Genomic DNA, 22,146 nt, shown 5'->3' on the forward strand with positions numbered 1-22,146 from the left:
GAGCACGTAAGACCGCACTTGTAAGTCACGTCATCTCTAATTCTTAGCTTGGGGTGAAGACCAAAGCAGGTGGGGAAGAGGCTTAGGTTGCTATGGGAGGGGGCATTAAACCCCACCACAGCTCTGACTGCCTCACCTGCCTTGCTTGTGTGCTGTGGCATTGAGAAGGCTGGCTGATCTGGAGGTAGGGGGAAGGTGATGAACAGCATCAAGGAGGGAAGGGAAGCCAGGACGAGGATCCATGACTCAAGTAAATGCCCCTGTGGCTTGTGGACTGTCGTGTCCCTGGAGGCACCCTGCAGGACAGGCCTCTCCTAGCCTGACCTCAGCTTTCTGCACATCCACAGTCACCATCACCCCTCTCCACCCCCAGTCACAGTTCTTGTGTCAACTCTGCCACTCCAACCACTCCCCCTCACCTTCTAGGGTTTCTCCTCAGGAAACCCTGAGACCTCAGCTTCCCCTTCCCTAAAATGGAGGTGATTTCTTTCTCAACCTGTTTCGCAGGATTGTTGTAAAGTGAGATAATGCCTATGAAGGCACTGTGGTTGCTCATGTGAGACTTTTTGTTACTGTTTATTTGTCTTACTACCTCTTCATGCCCTCTCCCAAAGCGTATCTCCCCACCAAACTCAAGGGGCCAGACTCACTTTTGTAGTGGGTGGAGCCCTGGAGCAGCAGAGGCCATCAGCAGAAACTGCCTGTCTTCCCAGAGCAGGAAGCCACCAGGCCCCAGGAGGAGAAAGCCTGCTCAGCCTTCCCCAGGCCCACCCACCTTTCTCTCATCCCACATCCCACGGGACCTGGCTTTCTTCCTGGGTGGGATGCTATTTTTCAGGCGAGGCTGACTTTCTGTCCCCTTGTTCTAGACTGACCTAGTGTGGGATGGTGGCCTTCACTCCAAGCACAATTTAAGAACTTTTGTGACTGCATCCTTGGGTCATTCCTGTTCCCCAGTTCTGACCAGCGTAGCGTCTGCACTCAAGGATCTTGGAGGTAGCGGGTCATTTATGTAGCGGGTTATTTATGTAATAAAGGAAGTGCTCTAACCTCATGGGGAGAAAATGTCACAGAAAAAGACTTTTGTCCTGGAACTGACAGCACTTCTTAGAGTTGTCAGCATTGTTATTGTTGTGACAATGACAATGATGGTGATGATTAGCAGCGAAGGCAGCCCAATAGCAATCTGTGTTGTGGTTAAGGTTATTTATCACATGCAGTTTGGTACTCAAAAGAACATTGCTGGCAGAAAACACAATTCTGTCATGTGTTTCTTCTCTGTAATCTTCCAAGATGTCATGGGACATCCTGAGGCCCGCACACCTCTGGCTTCACAGAGCGGTGATCCTAAGGCCTGCGCCACAGGCCTGGGAGCTGCTGTGTACATGGATGACAGGATGGACCACATCCAGAAATGACCCCAAAAGCACTGGGAAAACCCTACTGCCTAGAAGATGACCTGTCTTCCCCAGAATAGTAGAAAAGAGGGGATTTTTATAAAAGTTTTGCCTTGGGTCAAAAATCCTTCGGAAAGGGTAATTTGAAGTTATGCTTCCTTTGTTATCTTGTCTTGAATGCATTTCAGTTCATTTCCTAAAAGCACCTAACCTCTGGATGAAAGAGAAGAGGGGGGAAGCCTGAGGAACTGGCTGCCGAAAGTAGCTGTAGACGCACAGAGAAGTGCAAGAGCCGGTGCTGAGTCCGGCCTGCCTCAGCGTGGGTAGGCAGTCCACACTGGGCGCAGGGGCCTGTCATTTAGGGCTTTGTGACTCAGTGTGGAGGGAGATATTGCTGTAAGTTCTGCTGGACACACTGCATTTTCAGCAAAACCTTGTCTTTCAAGAAACCTAATTACATGGCCAAACTCTGAATTCAGTGGTGCTGGAGAGATGGTGCAGAGGCCTTAAAGACAGGGAGCGCTGAAGTTGTGTGGATTAGTTAACAAGGGCACAGGCCTGGCTGAGGCAGTTTATAAAGTGACTCTTTCAAATCCTTAATCCCTACGTGATTTTCCTCTATTGTTTTCATGAGGACTGGGATCTTTGGTTTGGATAGCTTGTTTTGTTTTTACTCTTGGGGTGGGGAAAGGCATGTTCTCATTCTTCTCCCATTCTCTTCTCCCCTCTCCAATTTCTCCTAATACCCGTCTGAAATAAATGCTTCAAAACCCAACACTTACATATAATTGAGAGAACACTTTCCATTTTATTCAGGCAATTCACTAGATTTCATGACACCTGACACACACAAGAGGGGCCGGGGTTTCCCACAAAGGGGATTATTTTCCTGTATGGAGAATTAGAAAGATCTGATGAATGTGTAAAATCCACAAAGTCACTTTTGAGGCCGTTTGGTATGCTTTTTTTTTTTTTTTTAATGTCCTAGGATCACAGACATAATCAAATAAAAAAGAAAAGAGTCATGGAGAAAAAGAGAAGGAGAACAGAAAAGGGGAGAGAAAGAAAACATAAAGGAAAGAGACAAGAGAACTCCAAACTTGCCTTTAACTCTCAGGTTTCCAAAATAAATTGAAACTGAAACAAACTATTTTGAAACATCTGAAATTGAGTAAGGAAATGCAGGTAGTTCAAAATGCCTTTATCCTGCTCCTCTTATAAAGGGTCACAGGACCATATTAAGTCTGAAGCATAGTAAGTGTTTTTCAAAGAAAATCCTGTAACACTTTATATGTCAGTCACACCTGTGTATAAAAGAGAGTAGTGAGCTTAAAGGATGGCCTGATTATCAGCACAGCTGATGGTCTTGTCTTCATTTTGACTCTTTATGACTCAGAAGCATGATTCTCTCTTTCCTAAAATCTGAGTGACCCACTAAACTATAATTGACTCGGGAACTGATATATTCTTAACCCTGATATATTCTTATCAAAGAAATGAGACAATTTCTAATATTCAAGAGATTAGAGTTTGAGACACAATCAACTTAATGAAACCACAGTGAGTGCAATGAAACGTACCATTACATTCACCCAAAATAAAGACCGGTTGTCCCCAAGTAGTTTAAATTTAAAATGGATTGGTTCTTAAATTCACGTGGTGCTGCCATCTAGTGGTAGAAACAAGTAACTGAAAGGAACCAAGGCAAGGAGTGTGGAGCGAAGTCTGCAATTCACATAATCCCATTTGATTTTTGTCAGTTTTGTGAGTCCATCTGTATCTTACAAGTTTTAAAATCAGTTATGTGAACAGGAGCAGTCTCACTGGAGGTGAAGGAAGGTATCTAAATTACAGTACAAATTTCAAATTAACAGAGAGGACCATACAATCTCACAAATTTCAATTCTGTGGATCAAATTTATGTTGAATTTTTTTTATATTAATTTGGAAATAGTAAGCATGAGAAAAGTAAGGGGGTAGTTGAAGGTCATAAAGAGAATGTCAATAAAGAAAATTATAAAGAGCCACAAGTTATAAATCATGCAATCAAAATGCCTGAAAATCAGTAGTAATGAAGTCAGAGAAGAAAATGAACTGATCTTTGGACAAATTAATAAGATTATATTTTGTTATTGCATGTTGAGATCTATTTAATAAATTTTTTAACTTTTAGAGAATAGATGGCATCTTTAAATCCAAGGTGTACTTTCAGATTAAGCCATTAAATGTAGTTTTTAGTTTTATATTCAGTCTAGATTACCTTTGCAGCCATACACATTAGCCCTTCTCTACACATATTACTTAAATCCCTGACTCAGAAGAAAATTTTTAAGTGCTCTACTTATGCATCATTGTCTTCTATAAATGAAAATGCTCTGAAATCAATACTAATAGAATTTGTACCTATACATGAGAAGTGTTTATCATCCTATCTAATCTTGTCCACTTGAAATACTCCCTAGGAGAGTCAAATTCTAGGAATTTGCAAGTTGTCTGGAATTTACTTCAACACAAGGTAGGCCTCACAATTCAAAAATTATTCCTTCTACACCACCTGTTCTCTTGCAAATTTTTTTCTATATTTTTTTACATCATTTTTCATTTTTGCACAATGTATGCATTTTCATCTTGGTTATATTCCCCATACAATTCCTACCACCCCTTTTTTTGACCCTAATCCCGCCTCCCCCTTGCCGCCATAGTGTGTCTCTGGTGTATAGTTGCTTGTTGATTTTGATTTTTACTTTATTATAATTAGTCTTTTTCCTGGTCCCTTATTTAGGTTTTCTAAATTCCTGCTATGAGTGAGACCATCCGGTATTTTTCTTTTTCTTCTTAATGCTTGTGGGTTTCAAGGTGTGACAGGCAGCTGTGGCATTTGGTAGCTCTCAGAGCAGGGTTGGTCCAGAACTGAGCCAGCGCTACCTTCCTATGTATAAATGAATCCCGGCTGTAACATATCATACCAAGGATTGAAATAGATTACCTTTTAACCACAGAGCGGGGTGTGCCGATGTCACATAACCATGCAATATTTGAGGAAAATGGAAGGCAAAAGTATTATTTAACGCAAACAAAATCTGGATTAAAAAAAAAAATTAAAACAGAAAGCATTGAAATATGAGTGAATAATCTGGAAATTATAAAGAAATTTATAATTATATAGAAATTCAACTTCAAAGTTTCTAATCACATATAGAAACCAAAATGAGGTGAATCAGGTATTTCCTAGGAGAGTGCTGAAGGGTGGGTGGGGGGCAGAAAAGCAGACTTCAATATATTGGTTTATTAGCAAATGCGTTCTTTGGAAAACAAGTAGGTGGTAAGGAAGTACTTAAAAAAAAAAAAAACCCTTATCTTCTTAAATACTTTAAATGCTCTCTAGCCATCTTGTTTACATGATTAATTTACTTAGCAAATCCTTTCTTTGTGTAGGCACAGACAAGGGGTAAAAACTACAGCCAGACCTCATTTGACTGCAGGCCAAGGTGTCTGAAATCAGGGAGCTTGCTGCTGGGTCCCATGCAGATGACTGCTTGGTGGCTTCCCTGGGATCAGGCGTGAGCCGTCATAGGCATCCCTGGAATTCTGCCTTTTGAGGCCAGGGCACTAGCACTGAAGCCAAGAAAACTATTTTCTTCCTAGCACTCAACCGCAAACTATGTAGAAAGAGCCTCTGAACATCTTTAAGGGTAAAGCCCTGTTGATGAGCAATGAATAACTGTCATCGCACACGGTGAAGGCATATCTAAAACCTGAAATCTAAAGCCAGGGGTCTGGCCCACATCTTTACTTGGGGTAACACAAACTCCAAATTTTACCTTTCTTTCTTATTTTTCTTTCTTCCTTCATTCTCCCTCGGCCTCCCACAATGCCTGTCTTTATCTCCATCTTTCGCGCTTCACCTCATCTTTGATCTGTTTTTTTCTCTATTATTAAAGAATCACCCCTATTCTTCTCATTTCTAAAATCTGGTGAATGAAATCATTTTTTCACTTCCCTCTTCTTTAAAAACAGGACAGCCCTACTGAGTTGACTATTAAATTTATAGTTGACCTCAAGCTGATTTTCCCCCCAGTGAGTCAGGGGCCCTTAATTAGAAAAAAAGAAAGAGTTGTCCTACCCCGGCTGGGGAGAGCAGATGAAATTGTGTTATCACAGCCCAGCTTCAGAGGCTTCTGTGGGACCTAGAGAACTAGCAGGGAAGGCCCTTCTGGGCTGCAGCAGCCGACCCTATAAACAAGTCAGTTCATTCACCTCCCCACTGGCGTCTACGTGCCTGCAATTGAAGGCGAATGACCATGAGCTTCAAGTTGGGGCTTCCTGCTTTGTTAAGTTTGACAACACGAATGTTCTTCAATTGTGTTTGCAGTATGTGTGTTTTCCAGTTTTTATAGTAGTCTGTTTAAAGGAATGAAGGAGGAGACATTAAATATTTATTTTAGTTGACAAGATAAATGAAAGCTGCTACTGGGAAGATAGCTGGCCATTCTGAAATCTAGGTCTGTTTGTCCACTTCAAAACATGCCCATTGTGCGCCTTTGAATGGATGGTACATTAATTAGATGAAAAATATTGTGAGGTTGATTAGAGTAAATATTTACTTTGAACATTTTGAAGATTCTAATCTTGAAGGAAAATTTAATTTCTTTAGGGAGTAGAATTGGATCTTTCCCAGAATCACCCTCGCCCAGTAGAAAATTCTGGACCTCTTTGCAGCTTATCTGGCTAACCAACAGACCTGTAAATGGCCAGCCCATTGTCAGCAGAGCCCTCCGGTACAATTCTGATTCTCAGGCTAAACTTGAAAAGCATTAGACTCAACTAAAAAGCTCTTCATTACGGGAAAGGAAATAGGCTCCGGCTGCTTCCTTGTTCTGTCCTAATCTCCACCTCAGCTAAGGTACTGTGGGCTCTGGTCCCATGGCCAAGTTGCCAGGGCTCATGAATTCAGATACCTCTCTGCTTCAGGGCAGGTTCTTCTGGTTGGAGACCAGCCATCTGGTACAAGTGAGATGCTGGAGTTTCACTGGAAAAATCTCCCTGGGCCAAATCACCTGAGGCCTGTGCTCCTTAACCCTGTTGTACTGGCCCTTGTTTGACAAAGGCTTTAACAACCCCCAAGTCTCACCCAGGCAGTCTGTCTCAGAATGAAGAAGAAGGATTGATACCATGAGGGGTCTGCTGAGGGCTGTATGTGAGCACCAGCCCACACCGAGGTCCTGCATAGTTCCAAAAGTAAAGTAGCTCGTGGTGCCCAGGTTCCTTAGCACTACTGGGATAGCCAGGGCTCTGGTTGTGCCTTAGGCCCAAAGAGAAAATCAACCCACTGATCAGTCAACTACTCAAGTATTTACTGGGCACCCCTAGTAGGGCAGGTCAAAGGAGAAAGCCATCCTGAGTCCAGGGGTTGACAGCCCCCGATGTGGAGAGATGAACAGTCCTCTGTGACATCCTGGATGCCCATTGACTTCAGGAGAAGGAAGAATTGGAGAGAACCCACAGTAAAGGCGAGGCCCTAGTCAAGGTGTGGAGAAGCATGGAGAAGGGATGCTGCAAGGCCAGTAGCAAGAATGACTCTACAGTTGTGGGGTCTGTGAGGAGAGGGGTTTGCCCTGCCAGAGGGAACTCAACATGCTAAAGGTTCATTGAACATCAAACTGCTTGGAAGGTGGAGACTAGATGCTGGGGGGACTTGGAAGTTAGGAAGGGTTTAGTTACCCTGGATGTGGCTAGCAATAGGGAAAGCTAATATAGGGAGCAACAGGATAGAAACGACGTAGGATGATTTAGTCTGAAGAAACTGCAAGACCCACTTGGAAGGGAGAGAGAGTAGACAGGAAACCAAGGTTTCACTGTTCCTGCTTTCTGCTTCTGCTTCCCTCTCTGTGATGTTAACCTCCAACATGGACAGATGACGGGGTCACACCCAGAAGTCCTGCATTCTGAAGTAGAGCTGGTAGTGATGAGAATACAGCATTACTCTAACTTGTGATAAGCCAAGTGAATAACACAATGAGCCCATTAGAAAAACATGTGAGATAAAAAAGACAAGACAAGAAATCCTATTTAGGTATGACATGGGAGAGTGGCTGGTCTGGTGGTTCTAGGACAGGGCTTTGTTGATTTAATGATTCCAGTGGAGAGCAGAAGGTCATTCTTCATGGTTCTCCACATTTGCCTTTGCTGGGTCCTCTTCCCATCAAAACCGGATACCTGACAGGGTGAAGAAAAGGACATCTGGGACAGCCAAGCCCTATCGTTGCAGAGCTGCCCACCGTCAGAGACTGTAATAGGGAGGCACATTGCTGCGACTATGATTCTGTATTTCTTCCTCTCGGCACCTCTTGCCTTCCACTTTATTGGCATGGGCAGGGGCCAGTGGGAGAATCCACAGCAGGCTAGCCTGATGCCCCACAGGCATCTGAGGTGCTAGGGTAAAGCACCAGGGGAATGAACACTTAATGCAGACGGGGTTCTCCCTACACAGGGTTCCTCCTCATTCTGTGGTTAACACATAGACGAAGGCTGCCTATGTGCTTTTTCCCCCTTGGGGCCACATAATTTTCACTTTTCATGTTTATCGTCTTCTACTAGAGTAACAAACCACCTGCCTTCCTTGAATCTCTTCCCTTATGTGCAAAAAGTTTCTGGTGATTGGGGCCACGTGGGGTGGGGCAGGGATAGCCTTTTCCAGCCATTCTTGGGGAACAGTCCTGCAAGTATAGAGGATCGAGGGAGCAGGGAGTCCCCTGAACTGATGCTTTTCCTTCCTCCCTAAATGTGTTTTCAGGAAGGGGGGAAGAGCAGAGCTAGAGGGGGACCCATAGTCACAGGTTTTTCTGCTTGAGTGAGTGGTGCCACCAGGAAGTCTGCAGTGCGTTCATCTGAATGTGTTTGACTTACCTTCTGGATTTGGCTCCTTGGGTCCCTAACCACTTTCATATGGTTCTTTTCCCCATGGGTTGTTGTTTTTTTTTTTTTCTTTAAAATTCAGAATCACAGAACTGGTTGGTTACCATCCTGAAGAGCTACTTGGCCGCTCAGCGTACGAGTTCTACCATGCCCTGGACTCAGAGAACATGACTAAAAGTCATCAGAATTGTAAGTTCCAGGAGAGCCCCATGTGGCTTCCTTGTGTCCATGGAATCCGGCCTCGAGTGGGGTGTCCCTGGGGGAGAGATCCAGTCACTTCCCTCACAGAGCCAACATCAGCACAACAGACAAGACTCTTGAGATGGTCAGAGCAGGTTGCCCCCAGCAGCTTCATGCAGTTAGGGGAGGGCGCTTTTCTCCAGGGGTGTACAGAGTGGAGGGTGGAAAGTGGGCAGAATCTCAGTCTCCACATACCACCTTCACTGAACACCACAGCGCAGTCAACAGTCTGCCACCCCTGTGGAATGGACCTGGAGACATTACTACGGGACAACTTGGGGAATGTGCCAGAGAAGCAGGTACTTCCATTTGCAGAAGACTGGGAGGGTTCAGAAAGGAAATAATGGGCACTTTGAGTTGAACCTTGAAAGATGGGGAGGACTGTGCTTAAGAAAGGGGAAGGTAGGGCCTCCCTGGTGGCGTAGCGGTTGAGCACTGGGCTGTGAAGCTGCCCGCAGCCTCTGCAGCACCGGTTCAATTCCCAGCCGCTGGTGAGGGTCCCACATGGCATGCAGATCTCTCCTGCCATGCCCGCTGCTCCCCTCAGCAGTGTACTTCGGTCCTTCTGCCTGCTCTGCTCCCCACTCTGGCTCTGGTGAATTCTCTCACCCTCCTGCGCTTCTGACTGTACCCAGTGCTTGGATAAATAAATAAATCTTTAAAAAAAGGGGGGGGAGGTATTATGGCACCAACTTACTAGATACTTGAGGTTGGTTGTGGTTCTGTAGGGTTTACTTGCTACATCAAGAGGACTCAGCTGGAGGAGGCTGTGCAGGCAACCCACTGGCCGTGCACTGGAAACTGCTTTGTAGCTTGAAAGAAAACCTGAGTTAGAAAGGATTGTAGAACAGGGCTGGTTGATAGATGTTTCTTCATGGAAATGTTCTGCATACACACAGTCTAGTGGCTAGCATGTAGATGGAGCGGTTCTAAGCATTCCCTTGGCCATCTTCCTAATTAAGGGTTCCCATTTGTAGGTGATAGAAGGCAATTTTCTTGAGTCTTTAGAGCCCATGCAAGAACCCTGGGTCTATAATCCCATAGTTGACCCACTAAGGGACACAGAAATTTATAGGATTGGTCTGTCCCAAGGGATCTTTCATTTCTGACAGAGGAGGGTTGTGGGATCTGTGGAGCAGGCTGACTCATATCTTTAGCCCCAGTATCTAGCACAGTGTTTGGTAAAGTACAGGCACTAAATAAATGATAAACTCAAGGCATAAAACATTTGGAAAAGAATGGTTCTAAATAAGTACCCACAGTGGTGTAGCTGGAGGGGCTGTGGACGTTACAGAAAGATTGATAATAGGTAAGGTTGCCCTGCTGGTCTTGGGCTCCCAGCAGTGGCAGTGAAAATGGAAGTGCAGCTACCTGTCCATTGCTCCCAAATCTTTAGGACAGTAGAAGTTCTGAATAGCTGGCTGTAACTTACCTGCAACACCATGAGCTGTGGGAGAACAGAGTTAATAGTCTCTTAAGGAGCAAGAGCTCATTGTTCTAATTGGTTCCTCTGCCTCCTTCTCATAGCTTTTGGTTTTAATCTGACAGCACACAGGGCCTCTTATCGTATCCCACAGGAGCTTCTCACTGTGCTTTCCGGGGAAAAACAAACATGAACAATCTAGGGCACTCAACCCTGTTTGGGGAGTCAGGGATGGTGGAAGTACTCTTTGTGCCCAGGAGGCCACACATCCCGAGGCTGCCCAAACTTTTTGAAATTGTAGGATGTGATTTCAGCCTTCACTCTGGGATTCCCCACACTTTTCTGGTCCCTGAGGGGTTCTGTTCCCAACATCCGCCTGACACGGGAACTCACAGACCTGGACTCACACCCAGCCGACCCTATGATTCCCAGTCTCCTCCAGATGTAAAAGTGGGGGAAAGCCCAGCCTTTTCAGTAAAGGGGGACAGTAGTAAAGAGTTCTGGAAATTCTTGGAGGACAGTATTGTACTTTAATAATTGGAGTGGGAAAGCAGGGGAAAATACTGTCAAAAGGAATAAAATGGATCAGGATTTTTTCCCCTTCTTAGAAAATCTTTGATCCATGAAAAAAGAAGAGGAATGAAAATTTGTACTACCAGTTTTCTGCTGACTTCAGCGAAAATAATGGTGCCTTTTAATGAATCTGTGTTTTTAAGCATTAGTTACACTTAAAGGTCATTCACAACCAAATAGAAATCACAGTTTCCCTTCCTCCCTTCATGGAGCCAAGGAAAACTGCTTTGAGCTCCGTGTACCAAGTGAGCCAGCCCAGATCAGCACCGGGAAAGCTGTATGGGTTGAGAAGTGGGTTAATACCAGTTAAAATGGAAGCATCTATTTCTCTGTCTCTCTCAACTCTCTTATTCATATTCTTTTCTCATTCATAGTCTCTTCTCATTTCATTGTGTTTGTGCAAATAAATTTGCATCACAGACTCACACTCAGGCTGTGGAGTAACTGGAGGCCCAAGTTTGAGACTGGTCCAGGTTTATACACCAGCTTCCCAAACTTAGGCACAATTGTGTTTCTGAGTCTGTGAAGGTTTACGGTTGAAATTACTGTCCTCAAACCAGATTTAGATAATTGAAAGCCATCATTTCCAAATGGATTGGTAATTTATACATTGTTACTCTCCTGGAGTGGCGGTTGAGGAGGGGAATTGGCTTTTCTTTGTTGTGTGAGGACATTATGTGCTCTTAAGAAAACAAGATTAAAGGCCATAAAAAGCCTATCTACCAAGGAGCAGGCTCCTCACCAAGGCTGGCATTAATGAACAGATTAGAAAAGCAGGCATAATTATATTCTATATAGAGCAGGCCCTTACCAGCAATTGCTAGAAATGCAGTTAAAACCTCTCCTCACTGAGCTGTTTAATCAAAGAAGAATAAGAAACCTGAATTTTGTCTGCATTAAGAACCATCTAAATAAGTTAACTCCAGGTACTTGAAATTGTGCAAGAATCATTTCACTGCAGCAAGGGGGCCTCTATAGGATAGACAGAAGGGGGTCAGGGAGAACAGCTGCCTCTCTGAGTGCGGCATCCTTGATGGTCTAGGACAGCAGCAAAAAGCAAATGTAGTCTTAGTGAATTACGGCTCTAGATATTGTAGGAGGAGAGTGTTATACTAGGAACCCCAACATTGTCATCTAGCCCAGACTGTGTTATGTGTCCTGTGATGTTAAGTTACAATTCCTGTGGCTTTCATTTTCCTCAAGTTAAAAGAAGATGTATGGCTTCTTTTCACTCAGCATTCCAGATTCCTATGTCACAGGATTTTGCTTAAAAGATTAGATTAAGGATGGTATAACCACTTGTACACAAAGGTCCACTTGTGTACAAGTGTACACAAGTAGGTCCACTTGTACACAAAGACTTGTACATAAACGTTTGTAGCAACTTTGTAATACCCCAAAACTAAAAGCAATACAAATATCCATTGACAGATAAATGGATAAACTCATTGTAGTACATCCATGAATGAAAATGAACAAATCTTGGATACTTTAAACAACATGAGGGATCTGGAAGGCATGCTGAGTGAAAAGCCAGACCCCAAAGAGTACATACTCTTGTGTCATTCCATTTACATAGAAATGCAGAAAGGGTGTGGGGGGGCAGAGAATGAAGAACATATCATTTCTATATATAGGCAACAGCAAGCAGATCAGTTGTTGCCCAGGACCAGGGGTGAAAATGGCAACTGACTGTCAGGAGGCATAAGGAATTTGGGGTTAAGGAATGATGGGAAAGTTCTCGACTTTTTGACTGTGGTGACAGTTACATGGCTGTATATATTTGTCAAAACTCACTGAACTATATGCTTAAAATGGTGCATTTCTATTGAAGGTAAATTAAACCTCAACAAAGTTGATTTTTAAAAGTGAAAACCAAACAAAGCTTAGACTAGAAGTCTTTATTTTTGACTCTACCCTATCATTTCCACTCAGGGAATTTTTCAGCAGCTCAATAATTCTTCCCTGGTTTCTTCAGATGTCAAGGGGGAATTATATTCGTGGTGGTAGTATGTTGTGTGATGATGACACTAATCCTGATGATTTGTGTGCCTGACATTGTTTTGATTGCTTAGCAAAAACAAATTTATGAGACAGTTTTGAATACTGCAAAGCACGATAGATGTAAGATACAGGATTTCCTGTGCCTCAGATGTACTTGTTAAGAGGGTTAAAAGTACCAAGAAAAATATGAATGTAAAGATTTCAAGCAGCATTAGTATGAACCAAACTGCATTCTTCAACCACACAGGGCCCACAAGGTGGTGAATGGGAGGTGGCCCACTAGCCAATCAGGAGAAATGAGAAGCTGTGCTTGCAGAGAATCTGGATTTCTCCCACAGGCCCCTCACAATGTTATCTAAGACGTGTACTATAGATCTGACAGGGTCTGGGCATTTTGGGAAAGAGATGACTTTTTCTATGTAGCACTGTCAGTGCCATTCAGTCAGCATTTCTATAACCAACAAGCTGGTCAAGCAGACTCAGTCCTCAGCATAAAGAGCTGTGGTATACTGGGTAGGTAATAATTATCATCATTAATATTATTGTTAGCAACACTCCATTTTGCAGGTGAGGAAACCAAAACCAAGAGGGAGTCCCCAAGCTAGCAGGATTTCCTAATCCTTCCGCCATGCCTTGCTAATTCTCTGTGGTTTGGGGGTTTCTGAGTTGGGATTCTGAAGAGTAAATTCCCAAGGAAAAAAAGTATATGGGCAGTTCAGAAAAACACCAGAAATTCCAACATTAGTAGACTAATTGAAAAGATTTGTTACTGATTTAATGGTAGCAGAGGGAGCATTCAAGACTGAGGATGAAGACAGTCCCCAATATTTCTGTACAGTGAACACAGATGTTAAGCAGTTCAGGAGCGAAGTCATAAGCCGCAGCCTAACTGGGAGGACATCTGCAAGGAGGAGGAGCAGGGAGGACTCATCACGGCTTCTGCAGAGGCTGGGTGGGGATGCTGGGGGCCGGCCCTTCTTCAGCCCCATCTGAGGGTAGGCAGAGGTGGCTTGGCTTTGCCATGGGTCACAAATCTTCTGTGGCCCTCAAAGTGGCAGGCCTGACAGATGACCTGAAACAAAAGATTTTTTCAAAAACTTTTATGAGAAGCAGGACCCTGGTGGTAGATCTGCTCTAAAGCACGGCCCTGAGGACTTCCTCCATGATGCTTGTCAGGATCCCGTCAGCTGGAGGGTTTGACAAGAGGTGCTCCTTGCCTTACCCAGATGCCCCTTTGAAGCTGGCTGGCACCCAGAGGAGGTCTTTGCCTCACTGAACCCTGGGGAGAAAGGAGGGCAGGCGGTGCTCTTGTTTCTGTTGCCAACCGGCCAGTGAGCTGATTTGTCAGGGGATTGGCCTTGGGTCTCTCCCCGGCCAGACAGCTCGGGGCATCATTGAACCCCTCAGAACCTTCTTTTTGCCTGTTTAAGATGAATCACGGTGTGAGGTGACCTCTGAGCTCACTTTGCCCACCCTCACTTTCCAGGTACCAAGTCTTGTCATTTTCCTGAAGACTGTGGGGTCTGGCTCCCCTGCCCCACTGACCTCACACCACATTTCTCCTCCTAGTGTGCACCAAGGGTCAGGTGGTGAGCAGCCAGTACCGGATGCTTGCGAAACACGGGGGCTACGTGTGGCTGGAGACCCAGGGGACAGTCATCTACAACCCTCGCAACCTGCAGCCCCAGTGCATCATGTGTGTGAACTACGTTCTGAGGTGAGCGTGTGGGAGCCAATAGGGGGGCCGGGGATTGGGGCATCCAGGGATCATCAAGTCTCTCAGAACCCGGGTGCCACACCCTCAAGCTCTTGACAATGCTAATCCTTATGACCCAGTGGACCTAGGTGGGTGTCTCAGGAAAGGGGAGACACTTGGGATTTCCCCTTCACAGTGTTTTGTCGTCCTCGCCCCGTCCGTCATCTGTGCTATGCCTCTGCCCCAAGTGAGGAGGCAGGACCCTTAAGTTGGTATTTTCTGAGTGGGGTAAAGGAATAGGGAATTGCGCCCTTTGTCTGGGAGATGTAACACCCCCACTGTAGACCCTGGGCAGAAAGCTGGAGAAAGCCCTCAATAGAGTGAAGCAGACCAAAGAGACAGCCTTCAAGCCTGATGCACGCTGTCAGCCCACTACAGACGCACAGCATCCAGACAGCACGTTCAGGCGGCACTGCCCCCTCACCACTCCAGTCTTCTGGCGTGAGGGTCTGTACAGCATGCTCAGAGACCACACCCACGTTTTTGGCTGAGAGACTTAGCCGCCAGGGTTCCCATGTGTCTGGGGGAGCAAAGGATTTTTCTAGGAGTAGAAGTTCTGAAGTTGTCTTGTCCCATCAGTGAGATTGAGAAGAACGATGTGGTGTTCTCCATGGACCAGACTGAGTCACTGTTCAAGCCCCACCTGATGGCCATGAACAGCATCTTTGAGGACAGCGGTGACTTGTCTGTGTCAGAAAAGAGTAACTTCCTGTTTACCAAGCTGAAGGAGGAGCCAGAGGAGCTGGCCCAGCTGGCCCCCACTCCGGGAGATGCCATCATTTCTCTGGATTTCGGTGGGTGCCGATGGAAGCCACTTGGGTTGGAAGGAGGTTCTCACGGTACCAGGCCTCCTTGGCTACAGCTTTCCCTTAACCAGAGCCCACCCACCCACCACCAGTGCCTTCCCTGAGCCTTGCTAATCATCTGATAGGGGCCAGACTGCTGGGCACAACTACCTGCCCCTGAGTAAGACTGTCCTACTTGAGCTCTTAAGTGCTAAACCAGGTGGGCTAGAGGACATGCTCCTGAAGGCCTGAGTCTCTGCTGCAGGCAGTGGGTTTCTGAGATAGGTAGGGAACAGCAAGGCATGTTTTTACAGAGGAGGGGAAACCTGGCCTTGAAGGACTGAATGTTTAGGTAGAAGGTTAGGCAGAAATAATGTTAGGAAAAGTAATTCCAGTAACAAGCTCAGGCCCAGACTAAGTCCTCATATGTGCCACTACTTTAAAAGGCCCACCTTTTCTGTGGGGATGAGAATGCTTGTGGCCACGGCAGTGTGCTCAGCCCCTCACCCACTGCCAGGCTGAAAGCAGCCTTACTCGGCACTGGGAAAACCCTCTCTCCCCAGCATGGCTCTACTTCCTGTGCTTGCTCTGAAATGTCTCAGCCCCTGGAAATGTGTTCTTGAGATGGTGTGTGAGAATCTCATCTTCAGAGATTCACAAAAGACAGCAGGGCCTTGGACAAGGAGTCTTTTGGCAAAACTGAGGCAAATTGCCTGATTCTCCCCTCATAACCACTGCATCTACATGGCAGATTGCTCTTCAAGGAAGAGAGACTCCTAAGAAGTTTAGTCTCAGAAAATTAAATGTTCCCAATGGGTGGTTGGTCATTGGATCATAGCCCTAGTTAAAGCCCCTTTGTGCCAACTAAGCCTCAGGGCACCGAGGGCCCAGTCCCCGACATGCTTCCAGACCCTCTTAGGCCCTTCTGTGAAGTCTTTGGGCTTCTTCTGCCCTGGGGGTGAGTGTGGTGGTTGTGGGTGTTAACCATGCCAGGCTCTTGTCTCCACAGGAAACCAGAACTTTGAGGAATCCTCCACCTATGGCAAGACCATCCTGCCCTCAAGTCAGCCATGGGCTGGAGAGTTGAGGAGTCAAGGTGCCCAGAGCGAGACTGGGAGCTTGCCAGCTTTCACTGTGCCCCAGGCAGCCACCCCAGGGAGCACCACCCCTAGTGCCACCAGCAGCAGCAGCTGCTCTACGGTGAGCCCCCAACCCCTTTGGTGAGGCCATGGAGAGGGTGGGCTCCTCCTACTGGCTGCTGCCAGATGACTGAGTAGACAGACATAACTGCCTCCCCACTCTCAACTTATCCTGGAGCCCCCTAAAGTGGCCATGACACTTCTCTGCCAGGTATTTGTGCCGTTTGCTTCTTGCTAGTGTCCATCCCGACTAAATAAGTTCCAAAAAGATGAGGACTGGGTGCAGATAGCTTTGAGCCCCCGCCTTAGTCCCTGTGCAGGGCAGTAATCATCCTTCTGGGGCACAGAGCTGTCCTTTCCAGAGCCCTGCCTTTCACCCCTCAAGACAAGCACATTTATGAGATTCAAAGAGGTTGAGGAGTTGTCCTAACTCACAGCTCATAGGGAGTGGCCTCCCTACAAATATTTGTTGGGTGGTGAAACAGGTTAAGTCCGAGGGTCCAGGAATGCATTTCTCCTTCCACCTTAAACTGGTTGGTCACTCTTCTTCCTGGCCCGCAGCCCAGCAGCCCTGGAGATTATTACACATCTCTGGATGATGAGCTGAAGATTGAAGTGATTGAGAAGCTCTTTGCCATGGACACAGAGGCAAAGGACCAGTGCAGCACGCAGGTAAGTGGCCATGGAGAGTGGGCTGGCATGTGCGCTGGAGGCTGGTGAGGGTGCAGGGAAATGGGGCCTGTAGTCATCCTCTCTCCCCTTCTACCCACAGCTTTTCCCATGTCCCGTCCAGCTGTTCTTTTTCAACTCTACCTCCTAATTACTGGGATAACTGTGCACATCAAACCAAAACTCTCTTTAAGTTAGTTTTCACAACACACTCATCTTAAGAGTCTTTGAAATAGCTATTTTATTATAGACATGTTTACATGGATCCTTTCAGGAACACATTATGTAAGGCCAGGTTTTACAGAAATCCCCCATTCATCTTAGTCTGGGTTATTCATTCAGACGTCTGCATTGCTCCTCAGCATCCATCTTTATCTTTCCTGGCACTAGTTCTAGCCATTCTGCAAACTTCCCTTATTCCAACCCTCCCTTTTCTCACCTCTGAACCCCTCTATCACTCACCATGATGATCCGCGTCTGCTCTGTACACACTGTAGGCATTAATAAGCAGCATGCCCCCAGGGTGGGGGGTCAGTCCCTGATGGTAGAATCTTTTTTTCTGTTTCTGCTTGTGAATGTTCCTTATGGTGCCCACCGGGATCCTGGGAAGCTAAGGGGAGATCCCCTCGACCCCTGGACTCCAGGGGTTACTCTAGAAGCAGCCACAGATCCTTCCTGGGCACTTACTGCATGTGCAAGCATGCACTGGGGCATAGGAGGGAGGTGAGGGTAAAGCTGACCATGGCTTCCACAGAGGCACTGTGCACCACGGTGGTTTTATGCATGAGGTGGGGCTTGCCCCAGCTGAGAGAGAGAAGATGGGGTTCGGACAGTACGCTGGAGAGAGGAGAGAATTTCAGGTTGGTGTTTGGAGGGGAGGAGGGTGCCACAGGTGTGGTGCATAGATATTTGCACCACATAGATATTTGTGGTATAGGCTGAAGAGCTGGAATGATGGAAAGGCTAATCATGCAGGCTGGAAGCCCCTGCACAGCAGGCAGCTGAGTCTGACCTCTGGTGGCCATAGGGAGCCAAAAGAGGTGTGAGAGCGTCCCTGAGAGAAATGATTCAGCAGAAAGGGTACCCATGAGGCAGCACCACCACTCAGCTATTTTTGCCTTTTCACTCTCCTCAGACGGATTTTAATGAGCTCGACTTGGAGACACTGGCCCCCTACATCCCCATGGACGGGGAAGATTTCCAGCTCAGTCCCATCTGCCCTGAAGAGAGGCTCGTGCCCGAGAATCCCCAGTCCAACCCCCAGCACTGCTTCAGCACCATGACCAACATCTTCCAGCCACTGGCCCCTGTGGCTCCTCACAGCCCCTTCCTCCTGGACAAGTACCAGCAGCAGCAGCTGGAAAGCAAGAAGACAGAGCCTGAGCACCGGCCCATGTCCTCCATCTTCTTCGATGGAGGGAGCAAGGCCACCCTGCCCCCGTGCTGTGGCCAGGCCAGCACCCCTCTTTCTTCTATGGGGGGCAGATCCAACATACAGTGGCCTCCTGATCCACCATTACATTTTGGACCCACGAAGTGGCCTGCTGGGGAGCAACACACTGAGTCCTTGGGGGCCTCACAGCTGGGGCCGCCCATCACCCCACCCCATCTCTCCATGTTCAAGAAGAGGTAAGTGAGAGACCCTTGGCTGCTTCAGCAAAGGCTATGCTGGACAGGGAGGGGCAGACAGGGCCCACTGTGGGGGTGGGGGGGGGCTGCTGGACCCATCACCACCTCCTCTTTCCTTCTCTGAACTATGAGAACTTAGCTTTGGGGGAGCTGCCCTTAGGTGAGGAGGCCCGAGCAGGACAATTTCTACCTATATCAGGTCTTGAGGAGACCAGGAGGGGACTAAGGACAGGAAAAGGGAGAGAAGTGGCTTGTCCAGAGCCTTGACACCAATGTCTCTCCCTTCAGCCCCCTCCTTACAGCACCTTTCTTCACCAGCCGAGCCACAGAACACAAAAAATCTAGTGACTGTTCAGTTCTCTCAAGGAACCCTGGTGTGGAGGACATGCTATGTCCTTTTCATAAAGGTGAACAGGACATGCTCTGTCCCTGCTCAGGGACCCCCCACCCAGCCTCTCCACGTGGTGCCCAGGACCAGCATTGCCTTCCCTTGTCCCGCCTTCTCCTGGCTCCTTTAAATCTCCCACCGAGTCCCATCTCACCAGCCGGAGCTGGCTGCCCTGAGGCGGTGTTGGGTGGATTATTTCTAGCTGAGCCACTAGCCAGTCTAAGCGCACACAGGTAGATGGGCACAGGTAAGCCATCCCCAGTAGGGAGAAGTTCAGGCGAGACAGGTGACTTGAACCATCTACATCTCACCAGGCAGAACCACAGCTCAGGCCCAGCACCCTGCCACTGCCCTTGGGTCTCAGAGCCACTCTGCCATCAGCATTAGTTCTGGAAGGGTCTTCTGAGGCCCAGTGGAAGCACTGGGTAGTATGGGGCTCTGGACTCCCTCACAGTCCACTCTCTTGGGCTTGACAGGTCTGCAAAAGACTTTGGGGCTCGGGGCCCGGACCTGATGAGCCCAGCCATGATAGCGCTCTCCAACAAGCTGAAGCTGAAGAGGCAGCTGGAGTTTGAGGAGCAAGCCTTCCAAGACATGAATGTGGTGAGCCGCCTCCCGACTGACACCACCTTGGGTTCCCTCCACAGCCCTGGGGCAGACCTGGGAGCAGAGATCCAGGGTGCCTGCTGGGGCCAGCGGGAAGGGAGCTGTGGCTTTTCACCCCAGGCACAGCTCTGTGTCTGCCCTACCCAACTCAGTTTGGGGATCTGATTTTCTGGCCCTGTCCCTTCCCACACTCAGGGGGACCCACCGGGCAGCAGTGCTTCACACTTGATGTGGAAAAGGATGAAGAGCCTCAGAGGCGGGGGGAACTGCCCTTTGATGCCCAGTAAACCACTGAAGGCAAACGTCCCCAATGGTGAGCCTCCTGGAGCTCTGGGGGAGGGCTTTTGTGGATGGAGGGGCTGCCTTCCCTGTCTCTGTGAGTGAGCGTTGTCAGATGGGTTGGTGGTCTCTGTAACCCCTTTCCACACTGGCTCAGATGGTGCTGGCTCTTATTCTGGTGACTCTAAGCACATTTGTGAAGGAAAGGGGGTGCTGGGGGCTTCATAGTCCCTCCCCTTCCTTGGGCCAGGCGCTGCCCTCACTCTCCCACATTTGCTCTTTCAGATGAATTCACCCAAAATCCAATGAGAGGCCTGGGCCAGCCCCTCAGACACCTGCCACCACCACAGCCACCATCTACCATGAACCCTGGGGATAACACCAAGACCGGGTTCCCCCCGCAGTGTTACACCCCCCAGTACCAGGACTACAATCTGCCATCAGCTCGCAAGGCATCAGGTAGGTGTGTTCAGCCACTTGACCCCTATGCCAGGTGCAGTGTGTGGGAGGGGCGCGGACAGGCGACGGGCATCCTGAGGTGGCAGGGCTCCTGTCTCAGCTCGGTGCCGTGGAAAGGCGGCTGGAGGGGTGTGCCCTCCTGCCCGGACAGCACTGCAGCAGGACTGAAGGCCGCTGTCCACGGGCCTTTTAAAGGAACCCTCCCAGCGTCAGGTGACGTGCGGAGCTCTCTGCCGCCGTATTGCTGGGGCTGCACTGACGTGCCGCTCTGCTTCAAGAGCTTGGCGGGAGCCGTGCACAGGCAGGGAAAATGGGCCTGGGAGGGAGGCTGGCAGAGCTGTGGAGCGTGAGCCCACCTGTGGCCTGTCTTCTACCCTTGGCTGCCTCATGCTGCTGCCACCTTCTGAGACATGCGATTGTGACGTGGTTGCTCTATGGCATGAAGAGGCCACACCTGCTTTGATGGCTTTGGGGAAACACTCCGGACTTCTGTTTGGGGCAAACTGCTTCAGAGTCCAGGCTTTAGAGCCACCAGACAGCCCTGGGCTTGCATGCCAGTGCTGCTGTATACCAGCTGGACACCGAGCATGTCCCCACATGGAAACACTAAGGATTGAGTTTGGGTGTGCATCCGGGTCCAGCATGCCATGCCCGCTGGAGCACACGAGGTTCCTTAAATATGATTTTCCCCATGACTTCTACAGTTCAACTCAGGTCATTTGTGACCTTGAGCTAAAAAAAAATGGGGTATAGAACAAAAAACTGGTGAGCTTGTGTCCATTGCAGAGGTGTGGGACTCACCAAACACAAGGCAGCATGTTAGGGAAGCAGGTGTGGCCCCTAGTAAAGGGCTGAGGTGCTGCACAAAGCAGCAACTCATCTCGAGGGGTTCTGGGCTGTTCCCTTCTAGGATTGGCCAGTTTGGTGCTGGAGTTTTTCTGGCACCCACCTACCCTTCTCTGCCTTCTCACGGGGAGAATGGCCCAGAAGGAAGGGCTGCTGAGGGGTGGTGAGCCTCACCTCTCAAACAACCATGTGTGTGCACACATGTGGGCAGGTACCAGGTGGTGGACTCCCATGCACGGCTGTACCCTCCACCTCCCCTGAACCCACCTCTGCTGCTGCCTGCACCACATACACCTCTCTTCCTCGGGTGCAAGCACCCCATCTAGTGAGGTGGGTCAGGAGGAAGCCATCTCTCTGTCGGGCCCATCTTCTGAGCAGAGGATGACCCTCAGAATGGTGACAGGGAAGAAACAGTGAAACGAGAGTTGCTCTACCCATACCTCCAAGTCAGGAAAACGAAATGCTCGTGGGCCCCACATTCTCCTTCCCCCTCTCTGCTGCCCAAAGGGAAGAGAGTCTTCCAACTGTTTGATTTCTGGTTTCTAAAATGTGGCACCAACCTCTATTCCAGGCATGGCAAGCCGTCTGCTCGGGTCTTCATTTGAGCCATACCTGCTGCCCGAATTGACCAGATATGACTGTGAGGTGAATGTTCCTGTGCCAGGCAGTTCCACGCTCCTGCAGGGAAGGGACCTCCTCAGGGCCCTGGACCAGGCCACCTGAGCCAGGGCCCCCGCCGGGCAGGCACCCCGCCATGCCGGCCCACCAGCTTCACTCTCTACATCTACTTTTGCAACTAGGTATTTCTAACATCACACTTTTTACAAGATGTACTTACCTGGTCAACTTGCCCAGGTCACCGAATAGTGGCCTTTTTCTGAAGATGCTCACTTTATCCACATTTTTAAAATATACAATTGTTTTTACCTGCTAAGTTTTGCTGTTAATGAAAATATTTTTAAATTTTGTAAGATTTTTCTGTCCCCAGCTTCAATTACCTCTAATTTATATTATTCATAGGTCTCTCTCGCGCACACA

General features: G+C 48.0%; 1 protein-coding gene across 1 annotated transcript in view; it reads left to right on the plus strand.

Moving 5' to 3' along the window:
• EPAS1 (endothelial PAS domain protein 1) overlaps positions 1 to 21,831 on the plus strand; it is a gene marked incomplete at both ends in the record, with an annotated part of 78,287 nt that extends 56,456 nt beyond the window's left edge. Inside the window, 10 exons of the mRNA XM_084234781.1 lie at positions 8,395 to 8,501; positions 14,122 to 14,269; positions 14,888 to 15,102; positions 16,103 to 16,293; positions 16,794 to 16,904; positions 18,037 to 18,530; positions 19,395 to 19,521; positions 19,720 to 19,837; positions 20,089 to 20,262; positions 21,680 to 21,831. Of these exons, the coding sequence (XP_084090907.1) occupies positions 8,395 to 8,501; positions 14,122 to 14,269; positions 14,888 to 15,102; positions 16,103 to 16,293; positions 16,794 to 16,904; positions 18,037 to 18,530; positions 19,395 to 19,521; positions 19,720 to 19,837; positions 20,089 to 20,262; positions 21,680 to 21,831 (1,837 nt within the window). The remainder of the gene's footprint in view (positions 1 to 8,394; positions 8,502 to 14,121; positions 14,270 to 14,887; positions 15,103 to 16,102; positions 16,294 to 16,793; positions 16,905 to 18,036; positions 18,531 to 19,394; positions 19,522 to 19,719; positions 19,838 to 20,088; positions 20,263 to 21,679) is intronic.
• Positions 21,832 to 22,146: the final 315 nt, after the last annotated feature.

This window comes from Talpa europaea (genome assembly GCF_964194135.1).
Source record: "Talpa europaea genome assembly, chromosome: 6".
Classification (NCBI taxonomy): Eukaryota; Metazoa; Chordata; class Mammalia; order Eulipotyphla; family Talpidae; genus Talpa; species Talpa europaea.